General features: G+C 37.7%; 3 protein-coding genes across 8 annotated transcripts in view; 1 reads left to right on the top strand and 2 right to left on the bottom strand.

The window, feature by feature from the left end:
• Positions 1–600: 600 nt before the first annotated feature.
• The window catches only part of LOC6605609 (whirlin), a 35,011-nt gene continuing 17,528 nt past the window's right edge, over positions 601–18,083 (bottom strand). The window contains exons 10-18 of one of the 6 annotated variants that reach the window (XM_032717958.1): positions 17,240–17,334; positions 16,611–16,884; positions 15,896–15,967; positions 10,333–10,338; positions 9,092–9,172; positions 6,664–6,750; positions 5,810–6,004; positions 5,661–5,753; positions 601–5,599 (exon numbers count right to left, since the gene is read on the bottom strand). In XM_032717958.1, coding sequence (XP_032573849.1) covers positions 5,471–5,599; positions 5,661–5,753; positions 5,810–6,004; positions 6,664–6,750; positions 9,092–9,172; positions 10,333–10,338; positions 15,896–15,967; positions 16,611–16,884; positions 17,240–17,334 — 1,032 coding nt within the window. In that variant the 3' untranslated portion in view covers positions 601–5,470. The remainder of the gene's footprint in view (positions 5,600–5,660; positions 5,754–5,809; positions 6,005–6,663; positions 6,751–9,091; positions 9,173–10,332; positions 10,339–15,895; positions 15,968–16,610; positions 16,885–17,239; positions 17,335–18,083) is intronic. The other 5 variants (XM_032717959.1, XM_032717960.1, XM_032717961.1 and 2 more) reach the window with 5 other exon arrangements.
• LOC116800991 (homeotic protein female sterile-like) lies at positions 605–5,374 on the bottom strand. Its single transcript, XM_032718035.1, has 3 exons — positions 4,890–5,374; positions 4,671–4,801; positions 605–705 (listed from the first exon to the last, which is right to left on the bottom strand). Exons 1-3 carry the CDS (start codon positions 5,372–5,374, stop codon positions 605–607), a joined length of 717 nt encoding a protein of 238 aa, XP_032573926.1.
• On the top strand, positions 11,682–15,709 carry LOC6605610. Its single transcript, XM_002030392.2, has 2 exons — positions 11,682–11,788; positions 15,283–15,709. The coding sequence occupies exon 2, from the start codon at positions 15,299–15,301 to the stop codon at positions 15,533–15,535; it is 237 nt and encodes a 78-aa protein (XP_002030428.1). The 5' UTR covers positions 11,682–11,788; positions 15,283–15,298; the 3' UTR covers positions 15,536–15,709.

The raw sequence follows: 18,083 nt of genomic DNA on the forward strand, positions 1-18,083 counted from the left end.
GGAAAATAAATCTATCATGGTACTTTTTTTGATAGACGAGAGTTTACCCAGCGAATTCCAGTTTGATGTTCCTGTTAGAAGTATGTAGTTCCTAGACTGTAAAAGTATCTATAAACAATAGCCCCCAGCAATCCAAAGCCATGCAGATCAGCGGTCGAAAATATATCTATGTCGGTTATATAAAAAAACGTTTTCTTTTTATTTTTCTTTTGTTTTTTTTTTTTGCTGTTTTCTTTATGTATATGTAAATACCAAGGACAATATCATTTGTTTTTCACTTTGTTGTTTGCAATAATATAATTAATAATATAATATTAAATCAGCGCTTTTTGTGTTCATTTTCATTTCAATTTATGTATACCGTTATCTTTTGCTATGCTAATGCCTTAAATTGGTTTGTATTAATTTTGATAAATACAATTATTTTATTAATGTTTCAATAAATTTTTGAATTATTCATTAAATGTTTAACTTTATATTTGTTCATTTATAATTGTTCTTTACAATATACACAACTGAAATACTTTTATTGGAATTGTTTATCATTAAACACTAAGCACTAGTTTAGCTCGATCTTTTGCGTTTATGCCTGGTGTTTTCTTTCCTAATTGTCATCTTGAATGGGATCAGAGAACAGAATAGAATGGAGGTACGATTTTTGGGGTTTTCCAGGGGATTTTGTCTCGCAAGCAAAGCAAATTGGCTCTAAAAAGCAATGGAACAAGTATCTAGGCATATAGAACTTGTACACTATATATAAATATATGTTCTTTGGGCATGAGAATTTTTCTATGTTCGATTTCTTTTGTTTTGCATTGTTTTGTGGTTCAGTGGTTCTTACGGTGCTTCGTCCTGCGTCCTTTTCAATAGCTTTCTCGATTCAAGGATGTATGATAAAAAATATAAAAGTGAGCATTGAATGTTTCCTTCTCTCTCTATATATGTAGTATATCTAGGTATAGTACAAGTTCGTGTTGAATTGTATGTGTTTATAGTGTCTATATAGCAGATACAGATATATAACCATTTCTTGTTATGTACTAGGTGGCACAGTTTGTTTTTGTTGTAGTTGGTTGTTTTTGTGGTCTGGTCTGAATTCATTAAAGGTTTTTCGGGGACTTGATATATATTAGTTGGGGTTCTCATAAAAGGGATCAACTCAAAGGCGAGACCTGGAAATCATAAGAGTTCTTTTGTTATCCGGTAATATACACAATCATACATTTTATATGTGATATATCGATATATCTACAAGTTGGATTATCTCTGGTTAAAAGTCTAGCTCAATCTTAATCGTACAACAAGTTTTCTTCGGCTGAGGCTTTGCTATTCGGTAGTTTAGCTATCCATATTATACTATAACTAACTGCTATTGCTATTTACGATACGATAGTTACGTGGTACATGGTTGTGGATCTATATGGTATGGTACATATACGGTTCTATATGGTATTTATAAGCTTTCATTTCTTTCCGTGTGATGCTGTTTCTGTTTGTTTTGGTTGAATGAGTTTAAATGCCGTTTACCCTTTCATTAGCATAGCATATAGATAGCCTTGTTGCTGTTTGTAATCATAGTTATATATAGTTCTATACATATTAATTCACATAAATGGTTTACTTCATCCGTGTGTGTTTTTGCATGTGGGGGGTATTGAAGTTGAAATTGAAATGGTTTTCTTCTTTTTGCTTAAAATTGCTTCTCATTGTCGTTTACAATTTAGATATAGTTTAGCATACGTTTTATATACGGTATATGTTTATATGTTTCTTGTATGCATGTATACGTTATATTAAGTAGATATTTATCTCGTAGTTCTCAAAGTTTAAGATAAGCCTTCTCATCAAAATGTATCGCAATATACAAAGGCGTAAGTGCGTCCACAAGTCAATCCCCTTGATATTTTTCTTCACGCATGAACGTTGCAAAATGATTTCCTTTTGTTTCTATAAATTTTTGAAAATTTAACTTGAGTTTGGTTTTTTTTTTCGATTTTCTTTTCATTTGTTTTTTTTTTTTGTGTTAAATTCACTAACAATAAGTAACAGCATAAGCTTCTTTGCTTGAATTTGGTTTTTAATTTTTAGTTTTAGCTAAAAAATGTACATAACTGATATTCAGTAAAGCGTTTAATTACATAATAGTCAACAAAAATACAAGTACAATATCTCATATAACGATTCAATTTCAATTGTAATAATTTTGTATATGTTTTCAATTTCCACACAGACACATACATAAAGAGAGTTAATAAGAGAGAGTTAAGCAGAGAATTAGTTTTCCTTCTGGAGATTTGAGATGATTAAAACAAGCCCGGCATAGGATCCATGCCCATTTAGACACAAAGTTAACTTTCTTGGGGACTTAGGGCGAACAAATTGCTCTTGTGACATGCAAAGGTTTCTTTTCATGTTCCAAACACTATCACACACAACAAACGAAATCAACAAATTTTGCCGAAACGATTGACTGAACGACTGATTGACTGATTGAGTGAGTGAATGACAGATATAGGTAGATCGTTTAATCGAAAGTGAAGGATAGAGAGCGAAAAATACGTTGGTTTTTGTTTTGTTTTTGATCTATAAAAAGGATTTTTTCTTTGCTAATATTTTACACAATACGTATGAAGTTATAGTAAGCACTTGCTGGTTGTTCGTCGTGCCCGTTTAAAGTTGTTATATAATTTAATTTACTTGCTCGTGATCGCGCCCTGTCGGCTCGGCTCTTCCTGCTTCAACATCGTTTAACTTTTACTTAATGCCAATCAACCTCAAATTTTAAGCGTTAATTTCTTCTTGTCTCTACAGCGTTAATGTTATTTTTGCATTTTTTTTAGTGGCAGAGCGGACGTAGATGTCCTTCTGCCCTAGCAGTTTCATAATTCGTTTACCATTTTTCTGGGTTGGAGTTGCGTTTTGGGATCGGTTTGTTTTGGGGTGCGAGGGTCTATTCTTGGTTAGTTGGTGAGAAGAATACAATTTTGCAGCGGATTTTCCTGGTGTCGGCCTTTTGCTCCGTAAAACATTTAACAAACATTCAAAAATTGTGCAGTGTGCAGTTTAAGTTGTACTAATAACAGGGATATGCCTTGCGGTGTTGTCAGATTGATCGAATTAATCGATTTAATCGCAGAACTGTAAATGTTGTCGATAATTAAATTTTGTTGAAATATGATAGAATTTCAGTCGACGAAAATGCCGATTAACCTAACAACACTGCGGGTATATAATTTGATATCTTGGTTAAAATTTAGAATTGATGCGCTTTTTGGGCTAAGTATTTCTGAGTGGGTGCTGGTGTAAGTGTTGTCGTGTGAGTGTTTTTGTGGCCATAGCTACTGCTTGCTTCATTTTATATATATTCATAGCTTTTTACATTTTTGTGATTTCATTTTAAGATTATTTTTAATTTTTACAAATTATCTTTTGCTTAGGTGGGCTTGATTTTTGTTTGTTGTTTGTTTTTTGCGTTTGTTCAATTAGCTGCTGTAAATACAATCAATTTGGCAATATGCATGCGTGTGTATGTGTGTGTGGGCCGTGCATGCGTGTATTCGTGTGTGTTAGTGTGTGCTTGAATCTAACAAAAGCGACAATAGTTTGCTGGTTATTTTTACATTTTACAGTGTCTGTGCCTTAAATCTTGTTTCATCATTTTTTTCTCTGCATCGACTTTTTCTTTGCTTACTGTTTAGGGGATTTTAAGATATTTTACTTGTTCATTTTTAACATTTTAAGCTCTTGATTTTCTTAGTGTATGCCTTATTCGGTTGTGGTTGCTTTTCTTGGGGGTTTTTGTGGGTTTATCATCAAATAACATTGCTCTTACAGTAATCTTGTGAACCTAAACTTGTCTTGTCACTAGTTCAAACAAGTAATGACTAACGGTCTAAGCTACGTTGCTCGATTGATAATCAATAGTATAATAATAATAATAATACAATAATATGTTTTTAAAGTTTACACAGATTTACACATTTTTCGACTAGCGCGTGGTTAGTGGTTCAATAGAGGGTCTTAGGATCAGGATACCTAAGGTCTGGATAGGTCTTCTCTCTGGTTATTCTAGTTGAGGATCGGAGTGGTTCTTGGTTTCAATAGATATAAAGACAGTTTTGGGTAGCCATATACTACACTATGGATATAGAACGGAAAGCCAAGTTGGACAGAGATGCTCATATTTTGTATTGTTTTTTTGTTTTAAACATTTTTCTTTAACCTTGGCAGTGTTAAAATTTTGCATTTGATATTCCAGAAACTGTTTTTCTTAACAAAAAAAAGGTTTTTTACTGGTCTTAGTCTTAAAGACTTAACGTTTTGAAATCATAATAAGTATACATTTTTTTGGTTAGAGCATCTCTTCAGCTACAACAAATTAACACATTTCTAGAAGAACCTAGTCAAGCGGTATATGGTGAGCCATACAACTCAATAGTAATTCGATGTAGCCAGGGAATTTCGGGGTAAATTTCGTATATTCTGTCAAGCGCGTTGTGTTCAGTGTAGAAAGAGGCGTGCATGAGGGGCGAAGGTATTCGGTTGTTTTAACAAAGGTAGCACAATTAAACTGTTTACTGATCGAATTGCTGTAGCAGTTTTGAAAGAATGTATCCAAAAGATTGTTATTGTTGCTCCAATTGCTAGAATTGCATTCGGTTTCTCCTTACTGGTAAACGGAATTATTATGAGATTTGTAGTTGTTGCTGCTGCTGTAGCGTTGGTGTTGCTGCTGTGATCCGGATGAATATTGATGATGATGTTGGTGGTGGGGGTGGTGTTTGTGTCCATGTTGGTGTTGCTCGTGGTGTTCACGATGGTGATGGTGGTGTTGGTGTTGGTGTTGGTGTTGGTGTTGGTGTTGGTGTTGTTCGTGTTCGTGTTGGTACTCCCGCTCGCGTTGTTCGCGTTGCTCGCGAAAATGTTGCTGCCTATCGCGATGGTGTTGCTGCTGCTGTTCGCGTTGCAGTTGCTGCTGCCGAGTGGGCGTTTGTTGCTGGTGCTCGCGTGTGGGCGTGGCATGTTGCTGATGCTGCTCCCTTGTGGGAGTCGCCTCACGCGACGCCTTCATTGGTGTGTTGGTGGTGTTTCCCGGTTGCTGTTGTTGTTTGCTGGCAGTTGTTGCTGCTCCCGTTCCCGTTGTTGGTGTTCCTTGTGTGTTGTTGCTGTTCGTGTTAAGCGTTTTTGTGTTTGAATGTGGTTGCTGCTGCTGCTGGTGCTGCTGCTGAGGATGTGGGTGTGGATGCGTATGCTGATGAGGTTGATGATTGCTGGGCGCCGCACTGCTACTATACTGGCTGTTGATGTTGTTGTGCAACTCATGGGGCAGTGGCGGCGGATTCTTGGCTTTCGTTAGCGGTATTGGTGTTGGCATTGGTTTTGGCGTCTCTGTTAAATCGATGCCCCATTCGTAAAGGAACTCGAGTTTTTGTCGCTCCAATGGGTCACTGGCCGGCAGGGCAAGCAAATGTTAGGCTTCTAAAAATATCAGCGCCGTCGGCTTCGGTTCCAAATTTGATTTTTTTGCTTCGACAACTAAGAAGGTTATTTCAGCCTTTTCACGATTAGCAAAGCATTCGGCTATTAGTCGAGCAACCTCCTGGAAAATCAAATAGAAAACCGTCATATTAATAACTCAAAAAAAAGGGACTAGAACCTACCTGATGATGCAGACCCTCCACTTTGGTTCCATCTACCTCCAGGATGAGTTGGCCGACTTCTAGGCCGCCCGCTTCAAATGCTGCACCATTTTCCTATTTGCCAGGCATTTGAGTCTCTAAAGTATCTTTATGATCTATTGCATACTTACATGGATATTGATTATCCTAGGGAGCGGGTGTTTTGTATTAGCACCACCTTCGATAGCAATACCTAAAATTGGTTTGGTTTTCTTAACTGTAATGTGTAAGTTGCCTCTATGATCAGGTACGACGTTTGGATTGTGTTCATGTGTTTGTTCAGTCGTTGAACCACCATTCTGCTCCGCTGACAGACGCTGCATGGACTGAAAAACAAATAGGCAAAGTTCATGAAAAATTAAGTTCATAAAAAGATTAACGATTTCAGTAGGTTTTCCCGGTTTGATCAAAAATATTCATTGGCTTTACTTCTAAGATTAGCTTACAGTTCAAATTGTGTATTGGTTTGATTAAAAGTAACTTGGTTCAAGCTGATAAAATAGATTCTGTGATTTGGTAAAGGCAAGCAATTTAACAATTGGTTGATTCAAGGAATTTGTATATACTGTTTTGGGTTCTTGTACTTATTTACGTGTGGTTCAAACAATAGGAAACGGTTCAAGCTATGAAAAGGTAGGCCAATTCAAATTTACATAGTATATTGCTAGTTTAAAATAATCAATGGTACAGTTGCTGTTTATTTTGGAGTTAGGTATAAAGAGAATTAGAGAGATAGAAAGTAGAAACTTTTGTGTGATTTGTTTGGAATGAATCATGAAATGTTCTGGGGTGACCGAATTGTATAGAATTTAATAGAAAAACCGACGAAAGTCATAAGTTAAGATTTTAACTCTGTTAATTTCGAGCTGAAACATATACTGGTTTCTCTTGTTGGCATTCAAGTGCTGTATTCAGTTATTATATGTAGATATAGATACATATCTGTTTATTTAGTGTACTTGCACTATTTTCGAGTAGCACTCACCTGATGCCTTCGTACACCTTTATCGCCCAGCAATGTGCCGCCTTCTTCCTTCATATCGAAACTTCTTGAGAGTTTTGTGGCCAACTCCTATTCATTTAATTTAGTTTCGGTTTCGATTTTCGAATATGTGGCCACAATGTATTTTGGCAATGAATTGGTTTGTATTTTTTGGATTTTGCATAGTGAGCAAACATTTGATTGATTTTTGGTCGTACAATAAGGTTGAATGTAAAATGAAAATAGTAGAGATATTTGCATAAGAATTCGTTGTAGTTGCATGTTGTAGAGATTAAAAAACGTTGTAGATTTCTTGGTAGACTGTATTGGTTGCGTGTGTTATATGGATAGAATATATATTTAAAGTTCTTCATCTTTAGAAAGTGTTTGCTGTTTGCTTTGGTAATCGCTCACTTTCAAACATACAGATAGAAATTTAATTGAATAAAGTATGACATTTGACTATACGGTGGCTTAAATTGAGTGGTGGGGTTGTTTTTGGGTCGGTGGATGGGTGGTTTCGGTGGGACAGCATATGCCAAAGCGTGCTTCAGAAAGAGAAAGAGATGGTGACAGCCAAAAATTCTGGATATCGATTGGCATCCAAAGTGAACTGAACTGAACTGAGCTGAGCCAAACCGATTTGCTTTGAATTGCAGAGTTTTCAGGTTTTTCCTTTTTGCTTGCGATTTTTTGGTTACCTTTAACCATATTGGATTTATCCGGCGATGTAAGCTTGATTGCTTGATTGGCTTGGCAGTGATTTTTCAGCTTGTCACTGCAGAGTGCAGAGTTTATCTTTAATCGGAAAACTAAGGCACAAAATAGGAAGAATACCAAAAACACTTGAAATAGTCTTCGTTCTTTGTACCTTTCAATGATAATGATATTGAAATCCTTTTCAACAAACATTAAGCCAATTTATTAATTAAAAGTCGAAAGGCTTCAATCGAATACGACTTCAGATATTTTTCGTGCCGAAAGGACCTTGATAATCCTAACTCTTGAGTCGTACCATTCTGTTGTCGCACGCCAGAGGCACGAAATTGATGGATGTGATTTAGTCAATGAAGACTAATCGGCTTTTCACCTAATTAGAATCTTGATCAAAGCTGAGGTCAAAGTGCAATTATGAATATGCGAGTGCTGTGTGCGTTTCTGTGGAATTTTGTCTGTGTGACTGGGCTGTGTTTGTCATTGAGTTGGTGCAGTTTAAGGCTTTGCAACTATACAGTAATTATACAATCTATTTATAAAAGCTAATATTTAGATTTGGCAACTAAGACACTTAGATTTCGGTAGCTAGACTTAGTCGGACTAGGTGGAGCCAAATGTAGCGCTAACTAAAACTTGAAAACTTCAACTTACGAGTATATTACATGTCTAAGAGCTGCCAACTACAACTAGGATTTGGGTGCGTGTGTATTATTGTGTGTGTGTGTGTGTGGGGAGCAGCAGCTAAAATAAAGGCCAACATAAATCGGGATTTACACTAATTACAGGGCAAATGAAAAGAAATGGCAAAAACACTACAAATCGATGTGTGAGAGGTGAATTATTGGTGAATCATGGCTGGCTGGTGAACCAAGACCAATTTATTTGATGCTGAACGGATATTGATATTTGCGTGTGTTTCGAAATCGGGGTGACTCATGCGTAAATGTGCAAATGTATTTTTCAAGCTTTTCTTTTTTTTTTTTGGTTTTTTGGCTTTCTTTTTAGTTTTCACTTTTGTTCGTTTTTTGTCTTAAAGGCTTGACCTTTTGCTTTTAAATGCATTGTTGGCTTTTTAGTCTTGTGTCTTGTTTAGCTTTTGTTTTAAGATACTTACATTGACAATTACTTTACAAAAAGGGACTAAGGAAATCTATATGAAAAGTTTTCGAGTGCGCCACGAAAAATTAAATAAAACAAAACACAATGGAAAATAATGTTGTTTAACTTGTGGGGCAAGCAAAATTTGATTTGGAATGAGAGCACAAAACTAAATTACACTTCCTACGAATACAACACAAAATGCTGGATATGCAACCGAATTCAATAAAAAGAATCTTTTAATTTTGTTATTTTAATGGCACTTGCAGTGGCTTTCGTTGCAATGCACAATCAAAAAACGGTTAAGTTAGTTAAGTTAGTTAATAGAGAGAGACAGAGTTACAGAGAGATAGAGAGAGATAGAGAGCGAGTGAGAGAGTGATAGCAACAATACTAAGTAGTTCAGGCTAAATTGAATGCAACGAGATGCAAATTGAAAGGTCTGTTCCAAAAGAAAAACAAAATGCAGACTGTGAGAACATTTCGCAGACAAAAATGAATCCACTCAACTTGCGAACACAATTTCTATTTTGTGGTTGCTGGTGTCGTTTTATTATTAGGTATTTTGGTTTGTTTTCGTTTGGTAACGTTTAACGAAAAATACATTGGCACTTACTAGAGGTCGTCCCCAATACCATGATTTGACACGTTGTGTTAAACCACCCAAATGTGAACGCAGTCCATCTAAGTAGCCGCCCTGAAATGGACACAAATGAACAAACAAGAACAATTTCGGGGAGTACGGGACAAGAGGTCACGGAAATCGCAGGAACTCAAAAGCGATCTGAATTCAATGGATCTGTGATGGTGGGTGGCACAACAAAAGTGGTGAGGGCGTCGTGTGAAATGAGGAACTCGTGAAAACTGAGTGAAAATCAGGGGGAACAAATCAGTGTGCTAGGTTTAAAGAGAGAAAGTAATAGTAGGAATTTGTGGGTCTTTTTTGTGGGGTTCCTAGGTTATAGTTTGTATTAAGCTAGTCAAGCTACTTTGAAGTTTGTAACTGGATACAATGTAGAAGAATACGGGAGGTTATATATTACTTTTTATAATTGATAACTACTTAAATGTACTATTGGAATCGAATACCTAAGGTCTTTACCATAATATGGGTCTGTATATGTTTCTAAATCAAATTAAATTTTACAATTGCTACTGCAGTTATAGGTAAGACTACATTTTTCATATATATTTCTATAGGATGTAGTTTACAAAAAAATTTAAGTTTTTAATTATAAATACTAAAGAAGTTTCTACATTTTCACTATAGATCTGCGCAACAAATGCTGCTTAGCATCATGTTGATAAGCCAGCTTAGCTACATATGCTGCCGACTGGGCTGAAATGTTGTTGCGTACACTTTAGGAGCATACTTTTAGGCTACTAATTAAATTTCCTAACAATCACGGATTAATCTTTGCCTACGCCTACTAAATCGCGTTCAATTGCTAATTAGCTTTGGTTATGTCAAAACTTTGTGAGGTAATCTTCTCAAAAGCTCCGTTGCATGGGGCTGCAATACGCCCACGTTCACGTTCCCACCTCTTGCATTTGGAAAATTATGCACACGAATCACCCAGCGGCGAAATTAGTTAGAGAAATGGCTTAAAACAGAGTAGCGGGCTAAATATTTACAAGAGGTTTTGTTGCATTTTCTTTGGTTACGCTTGCTTCCTTATTGGTTTTTCCTTTGTTAAGTATGTACGTTTGTATATTTATTTGGTATTTATATATGTGTGTATGTGTTTTTTTGTGTTTCGCATTTGGTTGTGTGTGTGCGTGTGAGTGTTGAAAAGATAGTTTCGGAAAGTGCTTAAAGTGTAAAAAACTGCGAATGCAGCAAAACATCGAGCTTACCTGTTCCTGTTCGCAATTAATGCGATTCCCAGTCCATTGCGCATACGCAGCGTGTAACGATGGCGAAAAAAGAAAGATGGAAGCCGTAAAAAAGGAAAATTAATTATCGCCGCTTAGTTGCTAATGAGCTTCATCTCTTTTCAATGCCAAATGCAAACGCCTTTCTGGCCATCAACTGCCGCCCAGAGTCAGTCGGCATAAATGACAAATTTTCCGTTTACGTCATGTTCGAGCAAAACAAAAAAAACCCAATTGGTAAATACTGTAGAGACACAAAAAATATCAGTGGCCGATGGAAACCAAAAACGCAGCACAGCTGCAGTGTACGGCAGCTGCAGTATCCCACAGATACACTTTATTTATTTGTCACTCTAGTTGGAGCATTGCGTAAATCGCACTCTTGCACTCGCACTTACAGCATGTACATAAATCTTGGCGATATAATTGCAGTATAATTTTTAGTCATAAATATTGACAATCTTTGTTTATCAAATCGGCTGCCATTGTTTCTGTCGTCGCTGTCGGTAATTTTTTACATTACTAGGCCATAAAAAGTAACTGGGAAAACGTTCAGTGGCAAAACGTCAAAGAAAGCAAAACTTAACGCAACAATAAAAACCCCAAGTTGGAAAATATGCATATGCCAAGCCAACTCAAAAATGCTCTAGCAAAGTCAAATGCTTGCAGTATAATGAGTGTTGAGTTCTATAGGTAAAAAAATAATTAAAGGACCCATATCCTATAATATAATTATATATGTAATATAATGCTAATTCACTTATGAATTAAAAGTTATATTATCAGTGAAAAAGTAGTAATACAGGTAAGTTAAATAATTATTTAAATTGTTAATTAACAAATCAATATAGCTGAGTGTTAATTAAATTAGATTTGCAGCTATTGATTGTTGATTGTCTTTTCTTTTTTAATATAATCTTATAATTAACATATATATTCTAAAAGCAAACCAAGTTTTATTGCTTCTGAGACACAACCCTTCCCAATCGCCAAAAATTGCTACAGAACTTTGTTATAGTTTTGTTTTGGCTTCCCAATTGACTTAAGATGTTAGTTAGTTACGGAAGTTCAACTAATTTTAGCAGTTCACAAGGTCTCTAAAAGATTTGGTCAAACTCTGTACCATCTGCCCACGACTCTGGCCGAAAAAGAGTAACTTGCTGCTGCGGCTGGCTGGGCATCGTCAACTTGGTTGGCTTTTGGCAGCAATCGCAGCAGCAGCAGCAGCCGCAGCAGAAACAACAGCAGCAACATGAGCAACTACAACCGGGCAGCAGCAGCAGCAGCAGAAACTATGGACTCAGCCGGAGCTCTACCCTCAGAAAAGTCTGCAGTTTCAGTCGCGCGTCGTCGCTTCGAGCGTGAGGTTGAAAACCCAGTCATCAGAGGAAAATAAACGTTAACACCGATTTGTGCGGCCAACAAGCATCAGCTAAAAGTGCGTATTAAATTGGACGAGAAACAAGTTGCCAGTGGAGTTGACAAATCTCGTGTTTCGTTACATTTCGCGCTCTGTTTGCTGCCAAATTGTTGCATAAATAATAATGCTAGCAGAAGTTTGGTCTCACTCTTCTGTGTTTGGTTATATCATCGCAATACGTTTCTGCTGATTTATTGCTTTGAGTTTTGCATTCAATTAACTACTACTATTTCTCACCTTTTTCGGCTGAGCTAATTTCCTTTGTTACTTTTCTTAATTGCCAGAATGAAGTTGAGACGCAGTCAGACCAGACAGCGGTTTCGCCTGATTTGTTGTCGTTCTTTTTTGTAATTAAGTTGCCGTACGGAAATGGGGGATTCTAGGTGGTAAGACTGCGAAATAGTTGCTAAACATTTCGACCCAGAAAAACCATCGGCTGTCAGCTGTAGGGAAAGCCAAAGTGGTTAGGTAGAAATGCGCAAAAACACAGAACCAACGAACGAAAGGCATTTAATGGCTTTTCAGACAGCCTTTCAGAGTGTCTTTGGGCCTAAGGGCACTGGCAACTGACTCAAGTAATTGCCTTTACAAAAAGCATAAATACGAATACCCCTTTTCCGAGGAGAAACCTAATGGAGATTGCTCCAATAAAACATCGTTCCGGATGTTCACAAAGAGCACACTCTTCATGTGTTCATCAAAATTGGTTTCGGTTAACCAATCGATTCTGGCCAACTTTGACCCACTTCTCATCACCGCTGATCGCCGAATTCAGAGCCAGAGATTTGATAAATTATTCCAAGACATTCGGTCAGCTGTCAGTTTTTATTTTATAGGTCAATGAGCTAGTCCAAAATGTGAACACAATTATTCATATCCAGTGTTACAACACAGAACTCAACTCTGATCTCAGGCATGTCTGACTTCATCGTTGGCATAACAATAGTGTGAATTAGACAACAATTTAAATGTTCGCCTTTTGTTTAACTTAAGAAAAAGTTAACGAAATAAGGTTCCGACTGGAAGAACGAGAAAAATTTCACCAGAACCAAAGGAACAACTCCAACTTCAACTTTTTTAACCGGGAACCGGGAGGCACACAACTTTCACAGAAGAGAAAGAGAATTTTCCACACAATAATGAAAACTTTCAGTCAATTGCCTGATGTCAGCCCATTTAACTGTATTTTCCCTACGCACATCATCATTTTCGGGCAATTTTTCTCCCAATTTGTTCAATCATTTTTGTATTTTTTTTATTTGCGTCTTTTGGTAAGCTGCTCAGGGCAACCATTTCAAAATCAATCAAATTTATGACTATGCAAACTTTTGCAGCCAAGATTTGTTGTCATATTTGATGATGTTTTTTTAGCCGTAGCTATTGCTATGTAGTAGCTCATTTTTGTAACTCGAATCGAAAAGCTGGCAATCATCATTCATAGCACATGCCATTGACCTCGTTGTTCACTCGGAGGCTGGGGGATTTGGGGAACTGGAGGCTGGGGACGGGGGCACCTCTTTGTCATTAGATACGCAGCGGAGGAGGACGGGGCGATCGGAGTTCCACACTGATTGGTCAACCAAATCGATGGAGTTTCCGAACGCAATTCAGTAGTAAAGCTGGATTTTATTAATGCCATTGCAAGGTCGAACAAATTATGGTTTTTTAAATTCAAATAAAATTGCTGCTTGCAAAACTGTCACCTGTCAAAAGATAACGAATGCAATAAAAGATAATGTCACAAGGCGGCCAAAATATCGGTTAAGCAATTTTGATTTTTACACTTTTAATTATATTCATTTTTTTAAATGATAAAAACGAATTTCGAGAACAATGCAATATTTTCAGTTTTATTTACTTAAATATTAATTTTTAAAACCCAGCTTATATTAAGGCCAAATTCGATTTCTTCAAAATGTCTCCCTAGGCTAATAAAAACTCCACAAATTTAGAGTAGAGTATTTAAAAGGTAGCATCATTACGTGGCCCCCGGGGAACCCAGTCAAGTATAATTAATAATGTCAAAAGATGATGGGGTGTCCGGATTGCTAAAACAACATAATGGATAGACGCAAAAGAGTTTGTCATAACGGTTAATCAAGATTCAAGACTTCGCACCTCCCTGCCCCCTTGCCACAATTAAGGTTCTCATTGTGATGGGTAAGAGTGTTCTCTATTGACAGACATGTCTTCAAACTGACAGTTCACCAACTGGGCTCAATCTCATAATTATATTTGACACCCATTGAATTTGTAGACCGGATTTGGGTTTGTTTTTGTTTTCAACTACTCGAGTAGACTGGTTTTCGCTACGCATCCAAATGGTTTATTTACACTATAAACAAACAACTTCTTCTCGTCTCGTACTTGCTTTTGGGTCGAAAACTTGCAGCTACAACAATTTACTTTCCATTTACGTTTGCTCTTGACAAAGTTTTGTACCTTATTTAGTACATTTCTCTAATGACCCACTTCGAGCATTTGGTCTTGGCCGTTGCTCTGGCCCGAACTCAACATCTCCCCCCACCTCGATTTCTATACCCGACTCCGTCGATTCCCTGTAATTTCGAAAAAGTGAGTGTCCCATAAGCCAGACAAGCGACATCCAACAAAAAGTTGTTTGTCAGTTGTAGTTGAAATCAAACTGGTTACTCAGCTGCTGCCGTCTGGCTCTGTTCCGTCCTCCAGTCATCCAGTCTTTCGGTCCGCCAGTCCATTGGCCATCGTTCATCGGTCGGTCAAGCCGGCCCAAATGGTGTCAGCTGTGTAAACAGGGCTAAGCAAGCGGATCGCAAGCCGTTTAGCTGCTCATTTTCCCGCTGCCACAGCCATCCAAATCAATTTCTTGCGAACTGAAATCCAAAATCCTGCCCTGAACTTGACTGTCTGCATGTGATACGGTTGAACGCCTTTTGCGGAAATTATTGCAATTTTCTTGTCTTGTCTTCTAGTCGAACACACATAGCACCACCACCGTACATTGGGGTTTTGACGGTGGGTTTACTTTCACTTTTGCCGCACTTACTCAACAAGTTGTGGGGGCCCACTGAAGTTTGCTCACACGGGGAAACATTCATCAAAAGATTGAAGAGCTCGTCTTTTCGCTCTAACTCAAATAAGAAGTTTAGTGCATAAGTGAAGTTAGCTGCTCATAAAAATAGTTTTTTACTGCAGCGCAATTCTTGCTAGTTGGAATGAGTTTTAACAGCGTTGTGTTTACAATCTTTTAAATAGAAATTTAAAAGATTTTTACTACGAAGTATTCTTTGCAATACTATTTTATATTGAAATTATTAGAATCAAATATTAAAGTCTTAAAGCTTGATAGAACTCGGTAATGAATAATAAGAATAATCAGTTAGTTAAGTTGAATTCATTGGTGTGACCTTTATTTATTTTCCCTCACTTTTCCAAACGAGTGCAACGTCAAACCCTCAAACAAAGTCCACTCCACACTGATTGCAACTTTGCCAAAGACCAACAAATCATTTAAACAAATCAAACATCAACAGGCGACCGGCGAACAACATGGAGACCTATTTGACGGAGATCAAACAGTTGCGCATACCACGCCCGAAATTTGAGCCCAACAGTTGCCATCAGCAGCACCATCATGCGGTGACAGCCGTCGGAGCCACGCCCATCCAGCCGCCCCCGCCCCTGCACCACCGTCAGTGGCGACACTTTGTGCGACCCTTTACGCCGCCACGCGATTACCATCTGCCCATGGTGGCCGAGGGCTCCTCCATGCACGACAAGATGTGAGGAGGACCCACATTCACTGGATGGGCAAACATGCTGCATTACCCACACATAGCCCCACATAATATGCGATACCTACTTAGATAGTGCTTAAGTCTAGATGTTAGCTTAGTTAACGTACGATAGATACAGATACAGTTGCAGATACAAAGAATTAAAGTATACAAAAAATTGAGATTTCTTTATAATGCGGGTTTTTAAGTAAGTGTGCTGATCATGAAATGAAACTTCATGGCATGAGCAAATGGAGTGTTATTTGGAACTATGTGGATATTCTTTTGCTCTACCATTTATAAAATATTATATTTAATCCCCAGAGATGTCAGATCCTACGACAAAATCGCTATCGTCTCGTTTACTCACCGCATCTGGTTCGTATTCCGGTAAAAGGGTTTCGCTGCCCCGGCGAGTTCTGTGCTCATCACAGCCGTATTCCTAAGCCGGGATAAAAGAATTTACAAGATACATTTTTCAGCGGCTTATGTGCTTCTCTGCTCGACGACCAATTCGGTTTGGCACTGGTCTAAATGCGACTTAACAGTATTACAACACTCAATAGCCAATTGGACAACATTTAATAAGGAAGTACAACATAACCGGAAACAGAGACAAAAACGCAAACATCAACCGCATTGAGCAGTTGGACAAACATGGAAAAAGATTCAAAAGTATAAAAAACGACAATAGACGTTACACACAACAAGAGACAAAGATACAAAAAGTAGATAAAGTAAGACATATACGACAGACAGACAAGAGCTGGAGATTGCAAAACTCGGCGATGTAACCAGCCGAATGACAATTTTTTAATAGAAGCTTAGAAAAACTTAAAAAACAGCATATTGATCAGGCATAGATTTCGGTGCCAAAAAATATTGTCAGAAAATAAAGAGGAAACTTTCTCAGGAGTAATTTTCTTCAAAGAGCCCAGATACGAATGTTTCGAGATAGGTATCTTTGACAGATCTAAAGTTTTTAGAACAGCTTGCGGAAAAGTAGACCTTTAGTCGTAACAATATACATATAAAGAACTTTTTCAGCTTGCTACCCTATTCGCGCGACTCGCTTCAGTCCTGACCTGTTGCTGATTGTCTTTGGTCTGCCTGAATTTCAATTGACTTGGTCCCAACGGATGGTGATGATGACGACCGGATCCCACGTTGCCGCCGATACCGCCCAGATGACGCAATGAGGCATGGTGGGGTTGATAGTGTTGCTGCTGCTGTTGTTGTTGTGGAGGCGACAATGATGATGAGGACTGGTTGCTGCCTGTCTGATAATGTGATGCTGGCTGTGAGCGATGCAGTATGGGTCCCGCCGACATGGGCCGATGGGGCAACTGTAGTGCGGGTCTAGCGTATACATATACTCAGGTCAGTTAACTGTTATGATGGGAAGTGGGTGCTTAGGGGTCAGTGTTGGGAAATCCCTGGATAATATTGTCGAGCTATATATCTATATAGGTTCTTTCCTTTTATAATGAGTATAATTATAATTTACACAATGCTAAAATTTTAGAATTCCGAACAAAATTATTTTTAGTTCTATAAGCTTTAAGCATCCTTATTTTTTCACCTGCACACTATGATAATTTTAAATAAGGCTTTGCGTATCTTTTGTAAACTATTACTACCCTATCCAACACTGTTTGGGATGGGATATTTTGGGATATGGGGTTATATGGATTTTGGGTAAGTGGCTAGGTACCGTTTGTGTATATCCGTTACGGTCATGCCCAGCCCCGAGTCCGACGAAGGACTCCGTCCGGTGGCGGCTATTATTTCCAAATCATCGGCAGTTACCTGTTGGCGAACGGAACGGAATGGTACGGAATGGAACGAATCGAACGATTTGGTTTGCATACGATTTGCGAGTGAGACAGTGACAGCTGAAAGGTTTGACAGTGAGTGAGAGTGAGAGGGGACTCTAGTCTAGGCTTCTGTAGAATTCTACCAAGCATAGACAGAAAGATGAAGAGAGAGTGAGACAGAGATAGCGTCTGGGGAGAGCGACAAAGATAGAGTGATAGGGAGTGCATTCGTACTTCGATCTGTAGATAAATTGATTGGTATTTTAAATTGGTGCTGATTCATGGTGACTGTTGTGGATTCTTGGTTATCCTTTTAAGTGCATTTTTAACGTGGGATTACATGAGATCAATTTGATATTATACAATAATTTTATTACTTAGTGTACTAAATCTAAAGATTACTATTAGGTTGAGCTTTGTAATACCCCATTATCAAAGCAGCTAAGTTTTCTGTATTTCTATGTATGTACATCTACAGTTTGGCTCATTTGGAGTCAACTGCACATTTGAAAATAATTAAATTGTGTTAAGTTTCCACGAAGAAATTTTTCCGATCGATTTGGTTTTCTTTTTGGCTTAAAATACATATTTTTACAAACAGTCTTCTTCTTATTGCTATAAAATATGTAAAAACTTCGCCACTACAATGTAGAGTAAAGTTGTATGTATATGTGGGTATTGGTTGGAAAAATTGACATTCGATTTGATTGTTTTTGTTTGAAATGCAATTTTACTTGCAAA

The sequence above is a fragment of the Drosophila sechellia genome, chromosome 3L (genome assembly GCF_004382195.2).
Source record: "Drosophila sechellia strain sech25 chromosome 3L, ASM438219v1, whole genome shotgun sequence".
Lineage (NCBI taxonomy): Eukaryota > Metazoa > Arthropoda > Insecta > Diptera > Drosophilidae > Drosophila > Drosophila sechellia.